This window comes from Panthera leo, chromosome B4 (genome assembly GCF_018350215.1).
Source record: "Panthera leo isolate Ple1 chromosome B4, P.leo_Ple1_pat1.1, whole genome shotgun sequence".
Taxonomy (NCBI): Eukaryota; Metazoa; Chordata; class Mammalia; order Carnivora; family Felidae; genus Panthera; species Panthera leo.
In genome coordinates, this window is record NC_056685.1 from 28935017 (window position 1) to 28958165 (window position 23149).

Here is a 23149-nt window from a genome sequence, read left to right on the forward strand (position 1 = left end):
TTGTGAGGGTTAAAAAAAAAAAACAACCTTGTCAGTAGAATATGCTTGGAAATTGTGATCATATATTCAGACAAAGCCATGAAAGAGATTGTGTCAATTAAGTAACTCTTAGTATATCCAAGAGTTGATTGTCCTATACTACAGTATGTGAAGGATTCTGCCAAGTTCAAAGGTGTCTAGATTTAGATATAAATATAGATAAAACCTTTAGATAAAACCCTTTATATCTAAAGGATATATTCTAAAGGATTAAGAAATGCACAACCTATAAATATTTGTTCATTCTTGTAGCCACTTGTGCGTGTGTGTGGATCAAAGATCCTAACCTGACTTGGAAAAAGGTCCAGAAAGGTATGACTCAATATCTTGAGCAAATATTTTTACTTTTTTTTTGATACAATGAATATAAATAAGGCTCAGCATATTACATTAGTGTCTCAGACACAGATACAGTGTGCTGCAGCCAAAACCTCTTCTCATCTAGGCACCACAATAAGCTGAGAAGGCAGATAAAAATTTTCACTTGGGAAGGCATCACTCCAAAATTTTTTGGTAGGACATAGTTGGTTTGTTAGACTCATTCTAAATCTTTCTGGGGTTAAAATATTCTTAGTAGGTAAGACATTCTTAGTAGGTAAGACTCTTTAAACTCCAGAAAGATGTAGAATAAGTACAAAAGTGTTTTGTAAGAGCTCAGCCTATTAGACTTTTAAGTATAATTCCTACAAAGTTATATGTGTGTTGAAACATTAAAGAGAACTTAGTCACCATACTTAGAAGTTAAATTTATTAGATATGTAAGACTTTCTTAACTTCTTGAAAATGTTTACGCAGTAAGTTTATAAGTGCAGTATAAAGGGGAATAAAGAGTTGGAAAGCATTTAAGTAATACTATAAATAAGACCAAAATTTAAAAGACCATGATTTCTAAAACTTGCAAGATTTATAAATATGATAAGATTTGTAAATTAAATTTAAAACATAAGGAAGAGCTTCCTTGGATATTAACTTTAATAAACTTCGCATTATTTTTTAAAAACTCAAATTAATTTCAGAATAGTCTTTTAGTATGCAAAACTAACAGTGGCTATTGGGCCGTTTTTCTTCCAGCTGATGTTGTGTTCATTAGGCAGTCAATGCTTTATCCCACAGAATTAGCCTGACTGTCCAGTTATTCTTTAATTTGGTTTGAACCTTCCTCACTTTACATGAGATGGATTATAGCTTTTGAAATATTAAGATGAGATGTAGCAGTTCTAAATCTACTAACCTCTTAAATGTTTGGTTTAGGGCTTACTTCAGTAGAGTGAGTAACTTAGCAATTCTCAACCCCAGCTGTGTATCAGAATCCTGTGAGTCACTTTTGGAAAATGCTTATGCCTAGATCTGATCTTAGACCAACTAGAATCTCTGGGGATGTGGTGCAGGCATTTTGTTTTTAAGTTTCTGGATGATTCTAACTACAGGAGGAGTTGAGAAGCACTCGTGCAACAGTGTGAGCCTGCCATAGTCTGAAGAACCAGTGCTGTCCAACGGAATTTTCTGCAATCGTGGAAACTGCTATAGATTGAATGCTTATGTCCCCCCAAATTCATATATTGAAATACTAAATCCTGATGTGATGGCGTTTGGAAGTGGGGTCTTTGGGAGGTGATTAGGTCATGAGGGTAGAAATGTCGTGAATTGGATTTGTGCCTCTGTAAAACAAACCCCAAAGAGCTCCCTTACCTCTTCTGCTGCGTGAGGACACAGAAGGCAAAAAGACAGCCATCTATGGACCAGGACATTATGACCCTCACTGGACCCTTGAATCAGCCAGCACCTTGATCTTGGACTTCCAGGCTCTGTAGCTATGAGCAATGAATGTTTTTGTTTGCTTGTTTATAACCTACCCATGCTATGGTATTGTAATAGCAGCCTGAACAGACTAAGATAGAAATGTTCCATGAATCTGTTGCTCAATATGGTAGCCACCAGCCAGGTGTAGCTACCAAATTTTTAATTTTAATTCTAATTTAAACTTACATAGTTACAGGAGGCTCTTGACTACTGTGTTGGACAGCACAGTTTGTCAGGTTCAGACCATTTAAAATGCTCTAAGTTTATCATCATATGGATGCTGAATGACTCTTTTTTGATAGTGGACCACACCAGTCCACCCTTACTACTCTTGTCTCTTCAGGGTACTTCACATTAGCTTCCTGATGAAGCCTCTAGTGGTTTGAAAGGATAGCTCAAAGTTTACATCGGCTTCTGGGAATGTTAAGGACATTGAATCTGCCTTTTACTCATTTATGTTGGCAGTTTGTTTCTTGGACTTTCTATTTTACTGAAAAGCGAGCAAAGGCCTTCAGAAATAAAAATTTCTTAAGTGTCAAAGCACTGGAGCAATTAAACTCTTTGCAAAGGTCCTCTTTGCTCCTTGGCATGTGATAGTGTTTTTCAACTAGAGGTTGTGACCTTTGTCTTGGAGGTTGGAGAGTTTCCAGTGGATTGGGGCAGCAGCCTGAGTTTCAAAGCTAAATATAGGTCATTGGCATGGCAGCCTCTTTCTCAGTCTCATCGAAACCATGTCCTATTAATGAATGTGGGCCATTAATGGCTGGTGGGATAAAATCTTGAGAAAAAACAGAAAAATGCCATGGATATAGAAGTCTTTCTCAGATGTAAGTTGCTATTGAACACAACTAAGTTCTATTTTTACCTACTTTTAAAAATAATTTGTAAATTGTAGATTGCTGCTTAAAAAAGGCTAAAAATACACACATATATGATTTGTTGGCAAATAAATCTGAAATGTGATATTCATGCTGAGGCATAAGAAGACTCCTCCGTTTAGGTCATTGCTCAATTCTCACCCTTTCAGTGAGGCTATCCTGACAACCCTATTGAATATTTCAATGTGTGTTTATTCATGTATTTGCCAAGTATTAAATGACATCCTCTTAAGTTTGGCATATTTCAAAGGCAAACTATTTATCACGGCAGGTACCATCCAACTCTCTAGAGCAGGGTCTCAAAGGGTGGTCCCTGGGGACCAACAGCATCAGCAGCACCAGCAGCATCTGGGAGGTTGCCAAAAATATAGCTTCTCAGGCTCCACCTCCACCAATCGAGTCAAGAACCCTAGGTGTGGGGTCTAGCAATCTGTGTTTAAAGTGATTCTGGGCACACTAAAGTTTGAGATCCACTGATCTAGAGTACAGTGAATCCCCCCAAAATATCCCAGGGGGTAAACTTCCATACATCCCCAACGTGGCTAAGACTGAAACATTCTGTACATAAAACTGAACTTGGAAGTTGTGAAATAGATGCCAAAATTCTATTGGGACATACTGCTATGAATGATGTATTTACCCACTGCAACTAAGCCTCACGGAATCTCTAGGCTTTGATCTTTTTCTTCCCTATAAAAACCCAACTTCTGACAGAATTTCATGAGATATTCCTGAAGAGACAAGATGTGGTACAAGTGTGCCTTCAGCAAACTCAACGTACAAAAATCAGATATATACACAGCTGGTAAGTTAGGTGGCCAATTACTGTTTTTACGAAAATGTTACTAGATTTATTTAAACAGTGACATCATATAGTGCTTTTAAAAGATGTCCATTTACATAACATAAATTTTACAAATGTCTAATGTGATAGTATAGAAGAATAGGTAAGTACACAGCCTCTGATTTCAAACTTCCCAGGTTCAAACTCCAGCTTTTTCATTTACTAGGTAACCTGAGCCAAATCTCTAAGCCTCAGGTTCTTCTTCTGGAAAATGGGTATAACAATTGTCCTATTTCCAAAGTTTGTGTGAGAATTTAAGGATATAACAAAAAAGTAGAATTTAGATAGAAGCTGGAGCAAAGTAGGCTCTGATTAAATGTTTGTTTTCAGTGTGTGTGTGTGCGTGTGTGTGTTTTAATTAGCTGTCTTTGTGCCCAGTCTGGTCTCTGTGAAAACAGATATTTAAGTTTTATCATTCAAGAAGTTCACACAAAGCAGTTAAAATTGATACAAAGCAAATAGAAGCTACCATATTGAGCACTGGATACTGAGAAGGTATTCATCCTTCTAAGAGCTCTTGCCTAGCCAAACCAATCATGAGAAATTTCATCTCTTTATCATGCCTGGGTAAGGTATGAACACATCCTACAAACCTAGTCAATGAGCTGTAAGAAACATGGTGCTATGAGCCTCTGGGAAAGAATTTCTTCCCTTATAAAAAGATGCATTAAGAGAAACTCTCTTCCCTTTGGAAATTGTAATATCAGGCTATGATGCTTGGAGCTGCAGCAGTCATAATGTGCCTATGAGGAAAGACATTGCTGACATTGTGGCAATATAAAAAAATGTAAACTGCTAAGGAGCTTGGTAACATTGTTAAGCCATTGAACCAAACCTAGAACAGGCTTGCTTCCTGTTAATGATTTAGTTGAAATAATAAATGTCCATATTTTTTATGCCGCTGTCAGTAAGGTTCTATGTTAGTACAAAAGCAAACTAAATGGCATAATACATCTAGCTAGTGTGGATTAATTGGCTCTATAGCAAAATAATTTTATTACTTTATTCTTGAGGTCATCTTAAACCATATATAGAGAATCCTTAATGAAGAGCCTTCTGCTCAATATCATCTGCATATAACAACAGTCTTTTTCTAAACAACTTTTTTTTTTTACATTTTATTTAATTATTTTGAGAGAGAGAGAGGAGGAGAAGCAGAGAGAGAGAGAGGGAGAGAATCCCAAGTAGGCTCCTCACTGTCACTGCAGAGCCCCATGTGGGGCTCAGTCTCAAAAACCACAAGATCGTGATCTGAGCCGAAGTCAAGAGACAGGTGCTTAACCGACTGAGCCACCCAGGTGCCCCATAACAGTGGTCTTAATTTCCTGCTCCATATCTGATGTGCTTAACTAATTAACTATTAGCCAAATGTGTAATTATGTTACTTTTGTAGATTAAAATATTTGTTTTTATTTAAAAAGTTTCTGTTATATATACCACTAAAACTATTACAGATTTTAAAATAAAAATAAATATTTTAATTTTGATATAATCCTTTAACACTGCAATTGTATTTCCCTGCTTCGTTTCACAGTTTATATTAAATTCAGACATTTATTTCATGACAATGTGAATAAAATGTACAAAATGTACAAAATCGGGCTCTACCACATTTAAAAGTTTTCGTTAAATGGACCTCACAAGGACACACCCCAAATTCGTACTACCAGAGTGGTGATCTCCATCTCTCTTTTTAAGAAAATAAGTTTATGTTTTTTAAAAAAAAATTTTTTTTAATGTTTATTTATTTTTGAGACAGAGCGAGACAGAGCATGAATGGGGGAGGGTCAGAGAGAGAGAGGGAGACACAGAATCTGAAACAGGCTCCAGGCTCTGAGCTGTCAGCACAGAGCCCGATGCGGGGCTTGAACTCACGAACCGCGAGATCATGACCTGAGCCGGAGTCAGACGCTTAACCAACTGAGCCACCCAGGTGCCCCAATAAATTTATGTTTTATTTCTCACTTTGCAAGAGAAATTTGGATTAGTTAACTGTCTATTTATATAGCATCTATTTGGGCTGTATCTAAAATCTAAGGGCTATTTTCCCCTCAATGTGTGAATATTTGGTGCCCAAATAATGATTCTTCAATAGAAGGACACTTGTTAAATCCCCATAAGAACATATTTAAATTAAACAAAAATTTTTTTTACTCCAGAAATCTTATTTGGCCTTTATTCCCAAATGGGACCTCTCCCACCCTACCAATATCTAACACCTTAGATTAGAACTTTGAACCTTCTCGGACTATAAACTCCATGAGAGCAGGGATGCATGCCTCTTCTTAATATTATACCCAGCATCTTAGCACACTGGCACATAATATGTAGGAAAATCTAGAACAAATAAATCCCCAAATAAAAATAAATGTTGAACAAATTGGGGTGCCTGGGTGGCTCAGTCAGTTAAGTGTCTGACTTCAGTTCAGGTCATGGTCGCACAGTTCATGAGTTCAAGCCCTGAGTCAGGCTCTGTGCTGACAGCTCAGAGCCTGGAGCTTGCTTGGGATTCTGTGTCTCCTTCTCTCTCTCTGCCCCTCCCCCACAAGCTCGAGCTCTTTCTCTCTCAAAAATAAACATTAAAAATAAAATAAAATTTAAAACTGTTGAACAAATCATGTATAAAGTACAACCCTTTCATCTTTTTCATAAACAAATAATTTCTTTGTTTTACTTTCTCTTTAGACTCTCCATTTAAGAATCTTTTTGGAGAGATAAAAAAAAGTTATACCACAAATACCCATTTTGTCTGTTACTTTCCCCCTCTCTTTCCTTGCACAAAAATGCTGAGGACTGTAGTGAATCTGTATGGTCTTATGGAAAGTAATGATATGTCCAAGAAACAGCAGAGGTCAATATGCACAAGAAGTAGGTGGAGTTGGAAATGTGAGATTTCAGGCCTGTATTGAATTTGGTTTTCTAAGAGCTAAATTTTTAGCTATATTTCCTTCTTCTCCAGAAGTTCATTCCAAGGAATATTAGATTGGTTTTGGCTAATATTTTTAGCATTTTATGTTAGGTTGTCTTAATATCTCTTCCTTTTGTTATTTCATTTTTCCTAATAGGTATGGCTAACCTGAAAATTTCCTCAAACTTTAGCAATACTAATGAATACGAGTTAATAAATTGGGACATTGTGTTGGTTCATTACATTAAGTCTTAATAAAATTTTCAGATTATTTCTGTTATTGACTGAACTCCATAATTTCAAGTTCATTTTTCTGAGGTTTATTGTTTAGAATCTGATTTGCAGATTCTCCGTGTCTTTGGCATCATTTATTCATTTTTTTCTGCAACCTGTTTTTGGCTATTTCACTACTCATTGACCCCTCCCCTCCATGAGAGGGATGAGCAGGGTAAAAAATATGATATGCCATTTTAATATAGTCAATTTTGTTATTTCCTCCTATCTCTGATAAAATGGTATGCAAAAAAGAAATAAATGTATAATTATTAACTAAAATGACATTTCAGGATTAAAAAAATTATTTTCTCATTGCTCGTGATCTGGCAACTGTTACTATGGAAAATTGAGTTCTCTCTAGACTTCATTTAATAAATAAAGATTTTTTTTCATGAGAGAAACATTATAGTTTATAACAATTCTAATCTAAATCACACCAAACTCATGAACTAAATGCCCACAAAAATGTTGTCAATTAAAAAAAGAATTAATGTCCATAGAATCCAGAGCTAAAATGAGGTACAAGGTGGATTTAAAAATGGAGAATAATATAAAATAATAAATTGTTTTTGCCTCCTAGATTTAAACCTCCTTACCTACATAGTGATATAAGAGTCATACATAAAAGACTATCTTTAATATAAATATAATATAGTTGATTTTAAGAAGTGAAAATTTAACTATAATGGTTACTTCACAATCAATGATGTAATAGTCAATGATATAGGAGAACAAAGAGCATTGCATAGCTACATATGGACTTCATAGCATCAGTTTGTTTTTAAAAGGGGGGCTACAATATATAAACCTTTTTAGTTTTTACAAATTAAAATAAAATATATCACCAGCTGAATAACAGAATATTTTAGCAACAAACATATTGGGAAGTCTATTTTATTCAGTAGATCAACTTCAGAGAACTAAACTCTCCAGAATAATCAGAGGGTTAGATAATATATTTACACCTGCAGTATTTCATTCTATAAATAATCTATAATGTCAAAACTAGTCTTGCTGGGGGCATTTACATTTTATAAAGAAATAAAATGTTACAGTGGACAGTTTCAAATTTTTGTAGCATTGTATAAGCAAAATATAGACATAATACATAATTATTTGTGAAAGTTCAAGGAAAGAGTCCTATACAGGTAAATTATAGGGACACAAAAATCAGAAATACTATTCCTAGTCATTTTAACACGTTTTTACTTCAGAATTTTAAATGATCAGTGAAATGAGCATTTACATATTTCAAAGTGAATAAAGACAATATGTCCAGAAATTTTCACTCTCTCAAGAAATTATTCAATCATATGGTAAGGTAGTCTAGGGTAATATTTCAGTTGTTTTTACTTTATTTGGCAAAATATTATGTTTTTAGGTACAATTATTGATCCCTCCCACTTTCTTTGTAAATGAAGGACATACTTACACTCTTCATAAACAACTAAAATGTCCACAGAGACGGGTATAACCTATGTCATATCATAGTATACATTTTGTTCTTGGGAGGCTTTGGGCCTAAACCCCATATTCTCTAATCAGATAATTCTCAATAAGAACAAAGATGAAAAACATTTACCTACATTTAGATACATGAATACCAGTATTTTAAAAGTTAGAAGCAGTTGTGTATATATTCTCAAAAAATTATGTTATTCCAAAATATTTGCTTTTTTCAAAACAAGAATATACATAAATCTAATTGAAGTATCATTTCAAAATAATAATGTAGGCATTATTGTACGTCAAACTAGTAGAAAATTCCTAGGAGAAACTTAGAATAGTTATTTAAGAAATCTCTAGGTTCAAAACGAAATTAAACTTTTACAACATTGAGTGAACTAAAACTCAAATGTTTTGTTACATTGAAAAAACATGAATACGTATGGTATTGTGATATAAAGAAAATGCAAAATGTTACCGGGGAAAGAGAGGGTAAACCAACAGCTTATTACTGAAAAATTCTGATCTAGAGATAATCAGATCAGATAAAACACAACTGCAAACTGCATGCTTGTCTCTGATGCTCCCTGGACTGGTTGTGACGACATGTCTGCTCTCACCCACAGTTCACAGTGTACACAAAAAAAACAAAAACATTTCAATCATACAACTGAATAATTCCTCTGACCAAATTGAACTTTCTTTAAGGAAATAAAGGGATAAGATAATAGATCAAATCTTGCCCCACCTCTTTTTTTTTCCTCCTTTTTTCTTTTAGTGAAACTGACATAAATTGTTGAGGAGCACGACAGCGCCACCAACACAGATCAATGCAAAACAAAAAAGATCTCCCACCGTGTGCAAAAAGAAAAAAAATTAGAAAAATGCCAAAAATTACAAAATGTCTCCCAAAGATACCTTTTTGGAGAAAAACAAGCTAGATCTACAAAGATTATCTAATGAAGAGCCTCAAAGAATTAATATTATGGAATACAAGTTTAGATCTGATCAGCAAATAAAAGACCCACTATTTAGTAACAGCCATAACTTAATATAAACCCGGTTATGTCAATCTCCACCTTCATTATACCAAGGGCAGCTTTTCGGTAGTTTGTATCCAAGTAATCCATCAAGAAAACCACAATAGGCCAGTTAAAAAAAAAAGAAAGAAAGAAAGAAAGAAACAAAAACTACATCCATAGTTTGCCTGCTGATAATTTAGTCCTGGACAAATTAGGTAATACATAATTTTTATAAAGGGGATATGCACATATTTGGCATTACCAACATTGCTGGCACAAAACAAGTCCATCTTGAAATAGCTGAGTTCTCTTGTAGTTCACAGTAATTAAAGTATAATTTATATTATAAACATTTAGCTTTAATAATGAAAACAAAAAAAACTATCTTTCTTTCTTTTAGTAAAAATTAACCAGACAAGATTAGGTGGAATATGCAGAGATCAAAGCTAAAGAAAAATACAAAGATTGGTTTTGTTAGAAGAAACACAATGAAAATCCTCTTTATCTGGTGGCTCATTCAGAGATTTAATGAAATAAATGTTAAAAAATACAAACTTACCATTAGTGTAGGCAAAGAAGAAGCCAGTTCTTGAAAAATAATTGTAACAATATAGGCTGGATACTTGTGTCCCTAGAAACAACAGCCTCCAGGCAGCATATGGATCTTCAAACATCTTTAAAATATTTGGTAAATAAAAAGTAATACTTTCTTCCATGATCAGTGGCTGAATAGGGTGGCTTCCCCCAGGATCTGTGGGCGTTTGGAAAAAATCGGAGAAATATCCACGGAAGATTAAAAGCAGAGGAGGCAGCGGCAGCCAGAAGACTCTGGGGTTAACAACTTTGCGATGGCAAGCAGGCGTGCTCTGATTGGTTAGGAGGGCAGTGTCCCTACAGTCTGCACTATCCCCCGCTCCCCCCGCCTCCTGCAGCTCGGAAAAAAATGCAGTGTGTGTGCCATTTTACACTGGGCTTTTAAAAGCACAGCCACCCAAACGACAAAAGTCTAAGCTCGCTATTAAGTGACACTGCAAAACAATAGCACCCACGACTGCCTGTAAGCTCAGGAAAATGCCCTTTTAACGTCTTAAGGAACCCTCTTATTTCCTGTATGGGGGTTTTAACGGAATATAATGCATTTCTTAAGCAAATCGTTGATCACTTCGCAAACGTGGATATGTAATTTGGATACAAATATGGCCATTAAAAAAAAAAAAACTATTTCCATCAAAACATTGTTGATTTCACATCATAGGTACCTAAAGAAGGCAGTCCTCCTTGAACAAAATTCACGACTCCTGTAGCTTAGAGAGATTTAATTCCTTGTAAAAATAGAACTCGTTAGCTGCAATAACTACCATTTGTGCAAAGAATAAAAATAAAACGATTTTAGTGGTTAAATTTAAAACAATAGACATACTTTTTTTTTTTTCCTCCTTAAAAATTCTGTTTCAAAAACCTTTACTGGCTGACAGAATTCTACCACTCTGCCTTACAAACAAAATGGCTGTGGTACTGAGTTTTTTTGGATCCTCCCACTGTGCCTCCTCCCGGCCTCCAGGAAGTGGTAAAAATCCAAAATAAATAGAGTACTAAAAGTACATTGTCCAGTCTGAACTCTGGTGAAACCTCTGGTAAGGGGGTCTTAGAAATGTGCTGCTTTTATGAGTTTTTTTTTTTAATTGTTTTGAAAAGAACATCAATCACTAGCGATTTACTTGACTGTAATTTGAACTTCCTGCTTTACATATTTATAAGGTCTTTCACCTATCTTGGCAAGCTTTCAAATTAAGTGGGCTGGGAAATTTGATGCTCTGTCTCTAGTTGTGAGCTGAGTCAGGTATTTGGTGGTTCCAATTGGGCTTTTAAATAAAAATGAAGTCTGAGACTTAAAAAAAAAATTAATACAAAATGAATGCAACATGATGATTGTAAATGTAAAGTCAAAAAGCCAGCAAATATCGAAATGTGTCTAATACTGCATATTTGTTAATTGAACACATTCAAAATTCTTCGCCAGCTAAACTTCTAATGAGCCAAGGATAGAGCAATGTTTAAAGGAACTGGATGAAGAAAAGGGGTGAGGAATTGCCTAGTTCTTCAGGATCCCTTTCCCCCTGTGCACATACCTGTTGGTCTGGCATCCCTTTCCCTGCCTGGCATTTAATAGGTAACATTCTTAAGGAGCGATAGCTAAGGTGACTATATAATTCATCATTTTAATCAGGACACTTGAGAGCGAAAGGGGACATATTATTAACTATATGATGATTGGAATAAACAGGGACTGTCCAAGGTAAACCAGGAGGTACGGCTTACCATGCATTCATTTGCTTTTGCCAGACAGACAACTACAGGCATGGGTCCTAGGCCAATTTAGATAGAACCTAACTAGATCCCTTCTCTGGGCTATGTCTATTGTCCCTGCTCTCCTTCAACTGGAGTAGATGACAAAAGACTTGGATGCAAATATATTTAATGAACGACTGCGGTAAAGAGATTATTTTGTAATCTCATCAATAGTGACCTGATGACAGTAAAATTCTGTGATATTTATTTGATTATAGTCAGGAAAACATCCTTAAAAAAGCTATCTAATGAACAGAGTAGACTAACATTCTTGAGTAATTTTTAAGCACTTTTCTTTCCAATAGAAACAATTTTCTAGAGGCCGTTTTCACTGTGTCCTTTTGTCTCTCCACGATCCTAGTCCAGTTCTTTTCTCTCCCATCCTTTCCACCACTCCTTTATATGCACACACATCCACATATATAATTATATATGTACATTCATATATACATATGTAGATGTGCATGTGTGTATATACTTTATTATCTATAAATTAGATTCTTCTAATATTTCTAATTATATATTTTCTTATGGGAGAATTTTCTTCAGAGTTTTTGAGCCAACATTCATGATACACAAGATTTGGACATCTTTTGCTTGGGCAAAGGTAAAATGTAGAGTGAGATGTTTAGAAAAAATTACTGAAAGACATAGGATAAATAATTCTCATGTTGTTTATTCAAATAGTTCTTCAGAGCTTGGAATGTGCCAGATGTGATGCTTGGTGCTACGTATATATTAATGAACAAGAGACAGTTTACCATCTCCTTCAAAGAGTTCATAGTCTAGTGGGGAGACAGAGAAGAAAGCAAGCAAATAAATATGTAATTGTAAATTGTAAGTGCTATTAAAGACATAGAGTGCAGTCTTAGTAACAGGGAGGGAAACACACAGATAAGGTGTTAAAAGAAATTGTTTCTAAGAAGGTGACATTGAAACTAGACTTAAAGGATGAGAAGGAGCCAAACTTGAAAAATACATGAGAAATAGCAGACCAGAAGGAGGTTACAACATGTGCTAATGCCCTGAGGCAGAATGGAGCTTGAAGTATTCCAGGAAGTAAAATGAGGCCAATGTCTGTGCAGCCTATTGAGAGAAAGGGAAAATGACATCAGATGAGGTCAGAAATTAGTCTCTGCAGAGGTTTGTAAGCTACAGAAAGGAGTTCCATATCTAAGTGAATTATATCCAGAGAGTAGAAGGTTGGAATTTGAGATTTTGGAAGTTTTAGTGACGATGAGATCCAGAGAAGCTGTGGTGAAGTGGAGGAAAAAACCTAAAGTCCATGCAAATTGTGAATTTACACAGCTGCATCACAGTGTTTTGGTATTATATTTTAAAAATCTACATTTTGCCTGCATCACTATAGCCATTGACCATGACTCAGTTCATAAATACATATGAATAAGAAACAAATATCTAAGATCATACATATTACCAGTAAAATGAAAAGGAAGAATTCAGGCAACCATTTGCCTCATTTTCTGCTTCTTTTCAAGTTTGATATTGGTATATGTTTATTCAAAAAACCTTATATTTCTTATCAGTTGCACAAAGCTCAATTAACACTTTTTTTTTTTTTTTTTTAACAAATGAGCTAGGGGTGCCTGGGTGGCTCAGTTGGTTAAGTGTCCGACTTCAGCTCAGATCATGGTCTCATGGTTCAACCCCACGTTGGGCTCTGTGCTGACAGCTCAGAGCCTGGAGCCTGCTTCAGATTCTGTGTCTCCCTCTCTCTCTGCCCCTTCCCTGCTTACACTCTGTCTCTGTCTCTCTCTCAAAAATAAATAAACATTAAACAAATGAGCCAAAGCATTATTATAAAGCTAGAATTTAACTAATACAATAGTAATAAAAAGTTATCCTTTTTGAATTTACTGTTTGTTACTGAACCAAAATGCTATGTACACTTGGGCAGAAATAAATGTGTTCGACTTCTTAGATTCCAAGACTTAGAAAATATTTAAAAGCAATGATGTGTAATTCCTCGAATGAGCTTTGATAGTAATAGGAATCTCTAAACAAATCAAATTGTGAACCAATTAGGTAATGCAGTTTTTAAGACCTTTACCTCTTAAAACTGTGAGGTGAAGGAAAACATGGTTTGGAATTCAGAGTTTTAAACCATAGTAGTCCCCCTTATCCACAGTTTTGCTTTTTGCAGTTTCAGTTACCCATGGCCAACCCTCCACAGGAACCAGATGATCCTCCTCCTGACGAGTTGTAAGAAGGTCAATAGTTGGCTGATGCTCTGTCACGATGCCGGCATCATGCCCCTCACTTCATCTCATGATGTAGCATTTTATCAGCTCACATCGCCACAACAAGAAGGGTGAGTACAGTAGAGTAAGATGTTTTGAGAGAGACACAAAATTCGCATAACTTTTATTATATTATATTGTTATAATTTTACTATTAGTTATTGTCAATCTCTTACTGTACCTAAATTACAAATTAGATTTTATCAAAGGTATTTATGTGTAGGAAAAAAACAGTATACATAGGGTTTGGTACTGTTTGAGGTTTTGGGCATCCCTTACGGGTCTTGGAATGTATCGCCCATGGATGAGAGGGAACTACCATAATTTTAAAGCAGTAATACGATGCAGCATTCCATAACCAAATATAATAATAAAATATATGACCAATCACACTAAATGGGGGTAAATAAAGACTATAAGTAGCCCCATATCAGTCAAGTCAGCTTTTGTCACCAAACAGATACTGCAACTTGCAAAAAAGTTTTTAGTTTTCAAATTTTGGGAATTCATAATTGTGGTTAAGAGACTGTGCATCTGAAGATGCTAGTCCATTCAGTTTCTTTAAAAAAAAATCATTCTTAGTTTAAATCAAAGCTCATAATCCAAATGATCATGAAAAGAGTTACAATTTGGAAATGGCCAAACTTCCATTTGTGGACCATAATGAATTAATGTGCACCATGTTATCAAATTTCTTTAGTTATTTGTGTGGTCTTAAACAAATTCTTTTAATTTTACCCTTTAATATTTTTCCTGTATTTTCCTTCTTAAGAATAGTGAAATGTTATGATTCTTTTCTAGGAAACATATTTTGAAGCAGTACCTCACCAGTCTTTTCCAAATGTTTTAATTTTATATCTGTGGCAGAGATTATAGGAGTTTTACTTCAGAACTCATTACCCATTGTGGGATGATTTTAGATTGCATGTATCTAAGCACAGTGGCATTTTCAAGAAAGGTCATTCATGGGAGGAGTTTGTGACCATTGGTGTGGCTGGGACTGTTGGCTAGCCAGTATCCAGCCCCTCTTTCTTTCTTACTAATAAAGAAAGAAAGATTCTAATTTTGTTTTGGGTTTGCTACCCCCCAAACTATTTGCCACACAGTTTTAAACAGTGAGATTTAGGCAGAAGTGATTTGGTGGAGTTTCTGAGAAAGCATTGATAGGGGCCTGACTCAGCAGGCAGGGCCCTTTGCTCTTCACCTTCACCTTTCTTCCTGCTTGGAATGTGGTCACCACACCTAGGTGGAGTCAGGAGCTCTGTGACAGCCAAGAGGATGGCTCATGGCTAGGGGTAGCTGCATAGAAGGAAGAACATTAGGTTCTGTGGAGCCTTCATTCCATCTGGATTTTCTTTTTTCACATAAGGGAAATAGAAAACCACTAATTTGTCTAAAAGCACTGTTTTATGGGGTCTCTTCTTCATAACTAATGCATTTTCTAGTACAATCAGTGTGAGTGATCTTCAAATTATTTTCTCTGTTAAAATCAGTTACTTTTAAATTGCTGTATAATTCTAGGCTGAGAAGGGGACTTTATAATCTGGGTTTTGGTTACATTTGGTTACATAGATATAAGATATGCATATTTGTATGTATATATGTATGTCATATGTGTACACATATATGCAAAAATTCTTGAGCTATACTTTGATTAGTACATTAAATCTATTATATTGTATGCATGTTATTTCTTAATAAAAGAAAGCTATTTTAATTATTACAGAGTGATGGGATCTGATAATTTGCAATAGACATGGTGAGGAACAAGATGAAAGATATAATTCTTTAAAAAATATTCAATAACCTCTGTTCTAAGTGCCTAAGACAACTACTCATTTCTCTTATTAAAAAATGGTTCTCCTATATTTATGTTTTCCTTTAATCATGTTGCTGGCAAGTATTCTAGAACTGCATATTCCAACACTATTCACTCTCTCAACATTCTTTTTCTTATATTCTTGACAGCTATATGCATGCCTCCACCAGCAGCAGCCATTTTCATCCTCTGAACCCTAAATCTTGGGTGACCTCAGCTGTTACTCAAACGTCTCATTCCTCTATGGCTTATCAGAATTCAAGACTCTGTGGTAACTGACCTGTTATGGACCTGTGGACACGAAATGGTTAAAACAGTAAACCTAGACCCTAGCTTGGAGTTTTCTTGTATTGTAGTATGCTATGGGAAGTATCATAGTAAAAATATGAAAAAGAGGAATTTTTCTTCTAGTATTCAATATGAAAGTTATTCTTTGTGCTATTAAAAAAAATAGAACATATTTCCCTCCATGACCCCCACCACTCCCACCTGCAAATTGGTGATGAAAAAAATCGTATACTGACAGAGACTATCCTGTTTAAAATTTAACCCTTGTGTAGATTTGAGGTCAAAGAGGAATTGGAATAACCACAGCAACAGAAGCACGTTTGGTGCTTCTTGCTTAAAGTATGAGATTGAATAATTATAGAAAAAGAGATGAAAATTTTCTGTGAGAAATCATTAAAGCTTCCATACAAGAAAGATCATTTACTGTTATAGAACATGAATTATTATTGGGAAGAAAAAGTCAGTAAATAATTCAGGTCTAGGATGACAAAGGAAGAAGAGTTTAACAGGATCAAATTGTAAATAATTTCCCTAGCTATATCTAGCTAAATCTAGCTAAAGCTTCTTATAATTTCTTAGGGTGGGGGGAATGGGGGTTGATTTTAATGAAGGAATCTGCATAGGTGGTTACTGTATTTTAATATTTAGGTCAGTTATTTGTAATGAATTTGTTCTGCATTAAAAGAACACTTTAGGCATTGTTATAAGTTCGAATTTGGGAATTTGAATAGCCCTCAACTGACAATTGCAGTAAAAATTCTGGTGCTCAAAGTAGGTGGTGCAAAGAAATAGCACCCCTTAAAAATGTGCTTTTACAAGACTTATTCCTGTCTGTCTTGGTTAACACCTTGCTATGGCACACAGTGGGAAGCAGTGGGGGGGTGGGGGGGTGGGGGGGTGGGGGGGGGTGGGGGGTGGGGGGGGGTGGGGGGTGGGCGGGGCTTTATCTTGCCAGTTAAGGGTAACTAATAAAAGAGAGGCAGTTCTTGCAAAGCTGGATTGCTGGTGTGATGATTCACTTTAACTTTTTGACCACTGAAAGAAGCTTTATTTTATATGTGATATAAACACATGTGTTTGTAACCAGCTGACAATTATCCAATGTCAAAGCTAGCTTTCATATTTTCTTGTTGATAAGAATAAGTAGTGGCCTAAGTGATCTTTACTCTTTTCTTACATATTATTCTCCTCTATTATATTCATTTTTCCTTCCAGATGGTGAAAAGTAATATAAACTTAATTCAAGCCACTTGGAAAATATGGAAATGTGTAATAAAGAATATAATCCTGCTTCTTTGGATCTCTTTCTAATGTCTTTCCTTGTACTTCTTTTTGTGTTGGCAAACTTTCAGAATAAAGGGTGCCAAGTCAGCGATCCCTATTATATAACTGAACAAGTGTATATATAATAGCAGTCACAAAAATAACTCAGACAGAAGTGATTACATAATTAACACAATTGCACCCTACTTTGACAAGTGGCAGAGATTTTCAAGAGGCATTAGAAAACTGTCCCCCCATTCTATAGTTCTAAATTATTTGTAAAATCACAGATAGCACAAACTCCTTTCCATGTAATAACCACATTGCTTGCTTTCTAATCATTTCCCAGGATCATTTGAGTTGAATGAATTTGGGTTACATGGGAGTGAATACTGAATAGAGGGGTAACTTTGGAGCATGAAACACTTGGAAAACAGGGAAAGATGGTCAATGAGTAAAGACGATGATAAGGGATTCCTAGGGGATGAGGGAGAAGAGGATCAGAAGGGGAGGCGGAGTATAAAATAACATGGGATGGTGTCATAGATAGGGTGACTAGGGTGACTAGATAATTTGTAGTAAAATTGAGAAATTTTCAAGAGTGAAAATGGCGCTATTAATAACTGTACTGGTACAACAGCCTGGATTATACAGGGAAAATCAGAAAATATGGTCATTTTAGATCAACTTTTTATAAATAAGCCTACAGCCCTGGTGGCAGCCAACTGTTTGCTACCTTATTCTATATATGATAAGTTGTTGATACGACCTTCCTTATTTTCAGACTTACTATCGTTTATCATTTACCTCTTATCATTTTTCACCTAGCAAAAGAAAATGCCAGATGGGTGTTATTTATCCTTACTGGGGGTTCTTTAAAGCGATTGCTTATCCAGGAGTTAGTGTAAAATGTTGATGAGGCCAAGATCAGGTTTCAGTCATCATGAGATTGAGTTAGTCACTCTATTTTAGGGTCCAGGCTTCATTCTCAGAACTGCTAGTAAAGATCCGTGCTATTGGCTCTTTATTTCATGGTAATTTTAAGCCAGACACTGGCATGCTGGACTCTTGTCTTTGCTTCTCTGTAGAGATTATTGCAACATTTTTGCTGTCCTCAAAGAAGTCTTTAATATGCAATCCTCAGTAACAGACATCTTAAAACTATTTGTATCTTCACATCAGTATGCTGTGTCCATTGTGCATATTTGGAAACCAATACATCAAACGTAAGTTTGCAAAACATAATTTGAAGAATACTTACAATAGGAAACAAGGCTAAATTCCTATCTATTTTGAACTGATCCTGAAGCAGTGCTTCTGGATCTGCTTTCACCCTAGGCCTGAACTGTTCATTGAGAACTGAGACCCTTTTGGCTTGGAATTCAAGTTGAGCATGGTCTTGGGACTTGGCTATTGCTGAAAGAATCCCGAAAGAGCCCCTTGTCAGTCTGAGGCCACTAGGGCTAGCATGTGGCACTTGGTACCATCAGAACAGGTTTATTGTAGCCAAATCTCCCTAAAGTCTCCCTCTTTTCTGATAGGACTCAGACTAGCTGGACTCGCCACCTCAAGATGCCCCAAGGAGCCCTGGGTACATGATAGAAAGAGGTGGAAACTTGGAGGAGTATAGACATTGCTTAGAGACTTTCTTCTCTTACTGGCAGGAGGTGGTGCTCAGTTCTTCCTCTCTGGCAACAGAGTGGGATAGGGTTGCACATCAAATTACAAAGAGATCGTCTGGTCACCTGCTTTTTAAAGAATAGTCTCTGGTGGGATTTCTCAAACTGGTATCTCTGAGCTCTCCGTGAGAATTTAAAAATTTTTAATTTTCATTTAAACAATAATTTAAAAGTAAGAAGCATATTGTGCATCATCTGAATGACCTCCCTACGGCCAAGTGCTACTCTGCAATTTTAGTCTGTTTTTATAATTGAGTTAGCACCAAGCAATTCTACTTTAATCAGGGAACTAATGAGAAAAGAACCAAAGCAGACTTAATATGTAAATGATGTGTTTATATCAAGTAAAGACATAATATCACTATAAGCTATATGAACAATGGTTTACAGTAATTCGGATGAAAAACAGTGATGAGGTAATGTAGTCTTGCACTACCTGGTTTTAACCTGACCAAATTCATCAAATTCATGCTACCAGTAGTTATGGGGAAAACAATTATCTTCTGTCACATCACATTAAGACCTTTAATTTAAAACTTATTGGTTTTATTGGTTGGTTTATATTCAATTTATAGATGGGTATTCTTTATAGTTACATAAGCCCTGTGAGTATAAGGAATTTATACCTAGTTGTAACTGTGTACAAGTATGGTTAAAATCATGTATTGAGATGCCAAATTTCCTGGGTATTCATGTTACCACTGCCACATACTAGCAGAGTAATCTTGGGAATGTTACTTAACCTCTCTGTGTCCCAATTTCTTCATCTGATTTGGGATAATAAAATATCAGCTACTATTATTGTCAAGAGGAATTGAATACATGTAAATAATTAGAATAGTACCTGGAGATGCTAGATATTCCTATGGTAAAAGTAATTTAGCTCAGTAACTTAAGAGAAGATCCCAAAGTGTGAGAAGCCTGCTCTATTAGATAAAGTATATGGAATAATAAATAACATTTATATAGCACATTAAGTTTAAAAGTACTTTTTCATATACATTATTCCACTTAGTCTTCAACATCTAACCTGAAAGCTAGATAATATTTTTTATTATTTTAAGGATGAGGAGACTAAAGCTTCGAAAACACGTTTGTCATGAGCATTTGATATTTTTCTTCCCCATGGAGAATGAAGGGATATTTTGTTCAAACATTTTCCCATCTTCTTTCGGGTTGCTAGGAAGCCCAGAGCTAATTTTATACTTTAGTACACATTAGTACTTGTTAAAAGACTTAATGGTCTGAACATATATGTTATATTTTTTCTTTTCACTTGGTTTTCCATTCCAATTTATATTTTCCCTGATTCTGAAATTTTATGTATACTATTTTGTTATTTGGAATTTTTATAATCTGCCTCATATACATTTTGGAAAATTTTGAGTCATAAATAAATAAACTGACCCATGGTTACATAACTGGTAAGATTCAGATTTTGACCTCAGTTCTTTTGCCTTCGTGGAGAAGTCACATTTATGGAGCATTAGTGTGACCTGGTGATTTATATTCATTATCTCATGTAATCTGCACAATAATTAGTATGAGGTATGTTATTGCTCTCTTTATTTTCAGATGAAGACATTGAAGCTTATAAAAGTTTTAAAATTTTCCTAAAGTTAATAAATATTGTTATAATTTTTGTTCCTATAAATTTTTCTTAAACAAAAGCATGAGCTTCCTCTTCTAACTTCTGTCCCCCTGTAAGGGTTTAGGGCAAGATCTTTGTGTCAGTCTCCCTAGCCCTGTCCCCCCCACTTATGGCTTTGCCAAAAACAAAACTTCCATCCCAACTACTTGCCACTTAAACAAGATGTTTATCATTTTTTAGCTAAAAAGAATATTTGCTATAATAGAAATACCATAAATACCAAGCAAAGATGGTTCCCACCTTACAGTGTCCTTAGTAAACTTTTAGGGTTACCCAGAGCATAGTGCTCTTTCTGTCACTGTTGTACACTTGCCCAGGATTCACATCTAGTTTCTAGAAAGAGCCAAAAAAAAAAAAAAAAAAAAAAAAAAAAAAAATCAGAGACTGGTGCCCCAGAGGTGAGGTAGCATGCAAATCTATGCTCCCTGATACTGGCCAACTTACCTATTTCTTTTCTTGGGTCAGTTTTATGTTTTTTATAGGGCCTGAAGATTGTCGCTCTGATTGGCTCCTATCAGCACATTTTCTGACTATTCCAAACGTGTGATAGGATTGCTTCTCTAATTGCCAGTCAGCTATTGGCTGGAGTCAGGCAAGCGGAAAGCCTGGGATTGTCTCTTGCCATTATGACCTCAACTGATGTCATAAGAGAGCACGGGAATCATTAAGTACCATCTAGAGAACAGAGTAAATGACATTTGACTTTCGGTTGCCCTGCCATCATTCTACATCAGTCTTTATAGTTTCCCAAATAGTTTCCCAAATAGTGATGGTTCCCAAACTTTAGTCATTTGATTTTCACGATTTTTGCCATATCCTCATATCACCTTTGCTATTATTTATTTAAAGTTTCTTTAATGTAATGGCATTTTTACTTAAATAAATTATTTGGAAGGAAGACTTTATATTGCCATCATTAATGGGAGAACAGTTACACTTATTATTAATAGATGATAATCTTAAAACTAAGTAAAATGAGAGTAAGACCATAGTATTAAATTCTTTCCAGACATAGGGATTGGGAATTAGGAGGCCTGTCATTTATTTCTAACAATCCCGTAAACTATCTCATAAACTATAAAATAGTATACGATCAATGCAACTTTTAGTGCCATCACTTTCCTCATTTGAAAAAGCTTCAAAACCATTTACCATGTTATCTGTAAGGAAAGAGGAGAGATTTCCTATGCCAGAAAGTAAGTAGAGACTACAGGGCATTAGATTGTAAAGGAGCCAACAGAGGTTGGAAACTATAAGTATCAGCGGCATGATACAGACCTTAAACCAGAGGGTGCCAAGTTTGACAAACGTCCCCTTTGGTTTCACTAGAAAGTTTACTGAATCCTACTTTCAGATTTTGAGTAGTAAGATTAATAAAGAAAAGCAAAAACAGGGCACAATCTTAGAATAAAGAGCTTAGAAGCTGTTCAAATGAAGGGAAGAATCACAGTAGTGGAGAAATAAAGAGGGGAAGAAAAAAGGAGAGCATATGTTCTCGGTGTTAAAAATTACACATCCTGATTCCTAAACAAAATTCTGCTTCAGATGATACTTCTAGATTAATCTAATGACTTTGAAAATATACACACATTCTGAAGGTTCTTTTACCTTTTTATGGGCTTATAAAATACCTGAGTTGCTTAGGTGGTAGTTATATTTGTGGATATTATTGGTCACGAGATGAACAAAGAAAGACCTAGAAGGAGTCTCTTAGGAAAAGTACACAGATTACAGAACCATTCTAAATATAATTTGTTTTTCAAGAAAAATTCAAATAAACTATTAATTGCTCCAATATAGGGATTATTTTATGAAAGCCCTGATAAAAATGTCATTGGGGATGATTATCAGACTCATTCTTTCAATGATTCAGTTGCCAAGAATGCAAGAATATAACTTGGTTAAAGTCTTGGATAACTTGTTATGATGTATTTTGGAAAAAATATATGAGGAAAAAATGAAAATTGTTAGTTGGATATTGTGGCAGTTTTAGGAATTGGGCTGAGACTAAGGAGTGTTCACAAATAATTAAAAAAGGAAAAAAACTGCAAAGATGACATAGAAGCAATGAAAAAAAGTTAGAAAGTGTCTTTAAATCAGTTGAGCAAGATTTGGGGTATGAATAGGTATGCTGATAATAACGGTAAGAATAAGCAGAGCCAGACATCAACCTGAAACTATTCCAGGGACATGCTGCTGTGAATATATTCAATAGCTGCATATCTTCATTGTGCATAGGGAATAGTTACATATATGTTACCTTAAGATTAGATTGGTTCCCAGAGAGCCAAATGGGGAGTTCACAAATTTATGGATTAACATCTTTTGAATCCTATGGAAAAGTAAGTCATAAAGACACACATTTTATTTGTCTTTTTCTCTCTTCTCCAAAGCAACAAAAATCCAATTTCCCCTACCAATTTAAGTCCCATAGCTCTAAATGTGGCTACAGGCTCACATCATTTTGAAGGGCAAAGAACCACTTTGGGTATGGGGAGCTTTCAAAACTATCTACTACTTAAGACTGAGAAATGGGATATCAGCTCAAGATTTCTGGTTCTGGATCTTTGAAATCTTAAATTCAACATTTTAAAGAAGATCATTAAATTTTCCTACTTTCTAGAGA

At 35.3% G+C, this 23149-nt stretch overlaps 1 protein-coding gene across 1 annotated transcript in view; it reads right to left on the reverse strand.

Annotated features, from left to right (window-relative positions):
* EPC1 (enhancer of polycomb homolog 1) overlaps positions 1 to 21071 on the reverse strand; it is a 104588-nt gene extending 83517 nt beyond the window's left edge. Inside the window, exons 1-3 of the mRNA XM_042945269.1 lie at positions 20968 to 21071; positions 20764 to 20856; positions 9773 to 9964 (exon numbers count right to left, since the gene is read on the reverse strand). Of these exons, the coding sequence (XP_042801203.1) occupies positions 9773 to 9775 (3 nt within the window). The 5' untranslated portion in view covers positions 9776 to 9964; positions 20764 to 20856; positions 20968 to 21071. The remainder of the gene's footprint in view (positions 1 to 9772; positions 9965 to 20763; positions 20857 to 20967) is intronic.
* Between the last annotated feature and the right edge of the window lie 2078 nt (positions 21072 to 23149).